This window comes from Argopecten irradians, chromosome 10, assembly GCF_041381155.1.
Source record: "Argopecten irradians isolate NY chromosome 10, Ai_NY, whole genome shotgun sequence".
NCBI lineage: Eukaryota > Metazoa > Mollusca > Bivalvia > Pectinida > Pectinidae > Argopecten > Argopecten irradians.
Window position 1 is genome coordinate 26,724,540 of NC_091143.1, and position 6,312 is coordinate 26,730,851.

The 6,312-nt window shown below is 33.0% G+C and overlaps 1 protein-coding gene across 1 annotated transcript; it reads left to right on the top strand.

The window, feature by feature from the left end:
- The first annotated feature begins 619 nt into the window (after nucleotides 1–619).
- On the top strand, nucleotides 620–5,554 carry LOC138333513 (ryncolin-1-like). Its single transcript, XM_069281941.1, has 5 exons — nucleotides 620–789; nucleotides 1,088–1,221; nucleotides 2,536–2,632; nucleotides 3,322–3,486; nucleotides 4,146–5,554. Exons 1-5 carry the CDS (start codon nucleotides 702–704, stop codon nucleotides 4,430–4,432), a joined length of 771 nt encoding a protein of 256 aa, XP_069138042.1. The 5' UTR covers nucleotides 620–701; the 3' UTR covers nucleotides 4,433–5,554.
- Nucleotides 5,555–6,312: the final 758 nt, after the last annotated feature.

Genomic DNA, 6,312 nt, shown 5'->3' on the forward strand with positions numbered 1-6,312 from the left:
TAAAATGTTGGCAGCGCTGCCAAAATCGTTATCTTTACATCTTTTGTGAAGTTAAACGAATGCATACGGTCAAATCATAAATCAAAATGGTGGTCGACATTTTCATTCCACAAATAATAATTGTAAACTGATTTATGCAGATATGAATCCATCGAAACATACATAACAAATAATAAACAATTATAATTTTAAAGTATATAGTTCCTGTGTTGTAACTGACGTTTATGAGAAATCTGAAGATCTTTGAATGATTTTAAGCAGCTTTTTTCATCAAACTTTCAATAGATTACTGAAGAAAAATAACAAGTCAAAGTGTTCGACCAGTAACGGCACATACAGTATTAATCCAATAAACTAGCACTTCCTTGTCAAATACCAAGAACCTCTTAAACCTGGATTTCCCATCTATATTTAATGTCAAACAATACCTCGTTCAGGTATACAGAAGCTTTATTAGAATTGAGGATCACTAACCTTTTTGTGCCTTATTTACATTATATCGTGTGGAAAAAACCGAACACGATTACATAATATGATACCCAGACATGAATACTCAGTACTTTACTTGAACCACTTTAATGACTTCTGTAGTTCATACCCAGACATGACTCACTCAGTTGATACTTCCTTGTTTGCGACTCCAGTAGCAACCCAAGAGTATATAAAGCACAAAATTACATTTTCCAGTTAAATACTTCGGAATGGCTGACTATTTGATCGCATTATTTATTCTGGCGTCAAGCTTTTGCATTGTTGTTCCAGATGCCGTTTCGAATAGCTCTGAGAGTTGTAAGTATCCTGTAGGTCTTTTTTCGTGACTTTTAAATCTGTAATGAACTCGCAGTTGTATTTGAAACATGTTATTAAGATTAAGTACGTCTTCGCCATGCTATTTTATTTGATTTCTGTTTTTCTTCACGATTGATCCATCGTTACGAATTCAACGAGGGTGGTAAGTAAATCTTAAATATATCCTCATTATGTCTAAGACTTTTGGTTTGTAATTCTGTCAATTGAAATGAGAACATTTTCCAAAGATTTGGCACGTTTTCGTTAATATCTATTTTCTTTTGTTGAATTGCTATAGTATTACCTCGCGACTGTCAAGATGTACTAGAGGCAGGTCACACAGACAATGGCCTTTATACTATCTACCTTAACCAGAGGCAACATGGAGTCCAGGTCTATTGTGATATGGAAACGGACGGCGGAGGTTGGACGGTAAGAACAATGTTCTTGTATTTTACTGTTCAAACTATACAATATTAATGCCAATATAATTTTTCCAATTAAACATAAATCATGCAGTCAGGTTTTTGGTCACAAGTAAGTAACGTTAAGCTGTATTAGCTTCATAATAATAGGATTGCATGGTTTACAAATTCAACAATATCATCTGATCATTCAGGTCACTTTTTTAATTTCAGTTCGCTAAAACTCGTGTCTTTAGGAACGTTTGAAAAAATCTTTCACTAAAATGGAATAAGTCCCATATATCTAACAATCACGTGTTAGGTAACGTCCAAATTTATCCCAATAACCTTATTTATAAATGCAATAAAACCTTATATAAATGTATTTATATTCCGTGTGATTGTAATCTGTGCTGAACAAATACAACCTTGTCCAAGTCTACCTAAATGTACGTCATCAAATTACCTAACCTAACAGGGAAACGAAATCGATTTCATTTTAAATATTAAACTAATATTAAAACAAATATAAATGTATATATTCGAGGCCGAAAATATAAATCGAAATACTTACATCACAGTAAGCAACCTATTCTAGGTAATTAACAATGATTCAAGCTAACTTTGATTAGCACATAAAGTTTTAGTTAAGTAGAATTATGACTATTATTACATAATCAAATCTTAACAATCACAGCATGTAGTACGACTTTATTACTGAAATTCTAACGAAAATCCATTTTCCGACCGAGAGCTCAAGCCTAATCCTTTAGGACACAATGGTTATCACTTAAAGGGACCGTATACTGCTGATAGTGTACCAAATATTGTTGTTTTGGTCTTGAAATCCACTTTCCGGCTAGGACCTCAAGACTCATTCCCCTTTCAATGGTATGTGCTATTTGACTAGGAAATCCACGCAGTGTATATGCCATATTTTCCAAATCGTTAACAAAAATATGAAAAAAAAATATGCTTCAGATGATATTTTTAACTGTTTAATTATTAGATTGTACTACTTATACATCCAAATTAAACAATTACTAAAGTGGAATGCAAGATTTTATATCAGGTAATAACTTTGTATGGAGTGTAAAACTCTCAGATGATCTATGTTCATCTGTGCTTTAAATATTTGATTTTAATTAAATCTCAGAAAAAGTATTCTAATTCAAAGAAAATTGCATATATTTTACTATTTCGCTGCATCCGTCACCGAATAACGAATAACTGTCCAACTTAACTTTATGCCTGGTAAAGTAAAATTAGACCGTTATTCGTTATTCTGAATAACGAATAAGATTCTATTTTTGCCTTACTAACAAAAATTGTAATTTAACAGGTTTTCCAAAGACGGTTGAATGGATCCACCAATTTTTACAGAACATGGTGGGAATATGCCATTGGATTTGGAAATCCATCGCACGAGTTTTGGCTAGGTAAGTGATTGGTTGATTATGATAGAAATCGTATTGACAGTTAATGACAAAGTCTCAATAGTGGCTGTTTTGTGTGGTAAGTCCGTAGTTACTACGCGATGTGTGTCTCATTTGGCAATGTTATACTCTAAGGGGACCTGAACACCGCAATCATACGCGTTTCATTTTTCTGGCAATTAGGTACTCTAGTTGTCCAACTGGTTTTAATCTGAACGTACATTGTAGCGGAAACTAAAGCATATGACAATGTATGTCTAGACCCCAGGAAATGGAAATTCAAGTCTTACTAATTATTATATTAAATCTTGACAGTATAAATTTTTATACATCCATGTAGTAGTCCAATTGTAGTAGGAAACATAATGATGACGTCATATCTATAGTTTGCACAACACATCTGCCGCGAGAATAAATAATATTCATTTGCGTAATAAACTGTTAATATAAAGAATACTTTTTTATATTTTTGTTGAGGTTATGAGGGTATTATGATAAAGGAGCACGTGTAAATTAAATGTAACCCGGCTTCGCTTGGGTTACATAATTTGAACATGCACCATTATCTTTACACATTCATAACCTCAACAAAATCAAAATATATTCCTTAATTAATCTTAGGTAAAAAAATTCTTGCTAGTAATTGCATTCTATCAAGCTGTCTGAATTTTTTTTTTCATATTTGTTTTCAGGGAATCAGTATATACATTACCTTACGTCTTCTGATTGGTATTCTTTGAGAGTTGACATGGAAGATTTTAATAATAACAAAGCGTATGCACAATACCAGGTATTTTCCATCGGAAACGCTGAAAGCCGATACAGAGCTTTTGTGGATGGATATTCTGGAGATGCAGGTAATGTGTTGTATTTTGAACAAAATCTTTATAACTTTAAGTTAATAATCAAGAGGTGCAAGGAACTTAGGCCAACAAAATGTCTCTTTAGGGTTACATAGGGTCGGTAGGTCGGGAGGATTCTTTTATTTAGTGTCTTTCACTCTAAAATAATATTTTTTGGCCTTATAACAGTCATCTGAATGGTTAATATCGTTATGAATCTTTTCGAATTCGGCTATGTCTTCGGCTTTTTGGTGAGCATAGTCGTAGTACATGTTACGCAGGCCTTCAGCAACCGTTATATTCGTGTTGTGTTTACGTGGAATATTGAAACTCTTATATTGTTATTTCGCTGGATGCCGTCAAAGACACAGCACAACACACCACCTACCAGTCAAATTTTACTGACAACAGGCGAACCAGTCGTCCCACTTCATGTATACCGATCGCTAAGTAGAAGTAGAAACTCATGCACAATGATAAATATGAAACATATATATAATTTAGCACTTTTAAATGAGACATATCCTTTTTATGATAATTCAAAGGGATGGTCATGGTTTGTGGACATACGATGGGCGCAAAAGTACAGTGTACCTTAATTACAATAACAGAACGTTGATTTTAATTTAATTACCAGTATAATCCATTAAAATACAAATCCTTAACCTTAACAGGTAATGACATGTCCTTGTGCAGCGGTTACCGGTTTTCCACAAAGGACAGAGATTATGATGGTTATTCGGCTGGGAGTTGCGCTCATAGCTATCGCGGCGGATGGTGGTATGCCGCATGTCATAGGGCAAATTTGAACGGTCTCTATCTTAGCGGACCTACATCCACGTATGCCAACGGCGTTGTATACCTTAGCTTTAAGGGATATTACTATTCTCTAAAAACAACTACAATGATGGTCAGAAGAGGATGGCGCCCATCACAAGGCCAGACAGCAGTAGGTGTATAATCATTAACACATGCACCACATCGCTTAAATTAAAAACATACAATCATGCATGTATTTGGCAATAATTTAAAGTATCGTTGGGTCTTTTCCACTTCTACACACCATTTTTCAGTATGGCTACCAGATATGTTTGGTTATATTGTCTTTATTTTTCATATTGATTATGTAAGTTAATAAAATCTTAGCCAGCTTGCCAATGTCATTCTCAATAAACGTTTTGTTATTTTGTGTCAGTGTATAGAAGTATAAAAGGCACCTAAGGCTTAAACTTATGTCTGTCCTTGGTTCCTTGGTCCAGTCTTATGTTTACTAATTACCATTCTTTAAAACCAACTACACTGATGGTGCGAAGACGATGGCGCCCAACACAAGGCCAAATAGTAGTAGGTGTATAACTACTATCAGACTTCACATGCACCACATAGCCTTTAAAAAAACAAGAATGATGTTACTCGCAACACTTTACAAGAGAATATTTGTACTTGGTCAAAGTTGTCAGGAAATATTTCATGTCATTGCGTCGCTTTTTGTAAATCCCCACATTAGAACCTGTTTTTTTAGTTTATACAAAGTATTTTGATTTTATTGCCTTTTGTATTCGTGTTGATTTTACATTTTGATAAATTCTTAGTCAGCTGGCCATTTTCATCCTCATTGGTTGTTTTGTTATTTTTGTGCCAGAGTGTAGATAGATAAAAATAGCTAAGGCTTAAGCTTATTTTTGCATCTTAAACTAGTAGCAAGAGCCCTAAGGTATTTTTGTAGTTACATGTATTTCGCTTGCAATTGGTTTTACTAAATTCATTAGTTTGATTTATTCCAGTTAGATAATCGGACTTGTTTTTGTCAGCAACTCGGCCAATGATTGATCAGTTATTTGAAGATTCTGAAGCCTCTTTTATTAGTCAACCAGGCTTTAGAAGATTACACTTTTTATTTATACTTTTAATGCGCAATTTACCCACCCTCCTCTTCTCATTTTAAAAGGGAAGATTAAGGCGCATTTGATTAATCCATGCGCTGTTTGGTAATTTAGACATTTTTTTCAATATGATTTAACTTTGTTTGGAAGTTATATTCTGGTTTCTTTTGTTTTGCAAATTATTAAAGTGTTTAAATCCTAGAACATTGTATTTTGATTTTATTTTGTCTTGTCAAAAATACATTTTCTGTTTGAGATTTATCAAGCTGGATAAAATCGCCATATTAATACGAAAACGATACCTGTAAAGAAACATAAATCTATTACAATTTTAATATACATACTATGCTATAAACCACTTTATTTTAGATATTGCTGTATTTCGTTTATCACCTACTACAATAACTGTGGAATATTTATCTTAACGTGTGCATAATTTCTAACTATTCTATAGGAAAAGGTAATTATTCCACAGTTAATTGTGATTTTATATTTTGGTGAACGTTAAAGGATAAATATACCAACTACATGTTTTAATTCCAAATATACCTAGAATTTTGTGTCTAATAGAATCTGACGCTTCTTGATTAAGATGCTCCACAGCTGATAAATGTTTTTTGTTTCTCTATCAAAAACAACAACACACGAATTAGTATTTTTTTTCTTCGGTTACAAAAGTTGCTTAATTTACACCATCTCCACTATTGAAAAATTTGAGCTTCACATTTTACTTAAAGATAAAAATATTAAAAATAATTAATTTCATCCCTAAAATATTCCGTGGCACTATATCCTATATCGAAATAAGTACTGTTTGAGCTTGCACCAAAAGCAAATAAGTTATCTTAAATTATTTTTGTATTAATTAATTGTACATATACAGGATTAAACATCAATAATTGTTCAAATGATAAGTATTGTCTATACTCTGTTGGCGGCGGAGCATCTTTATGGAAAT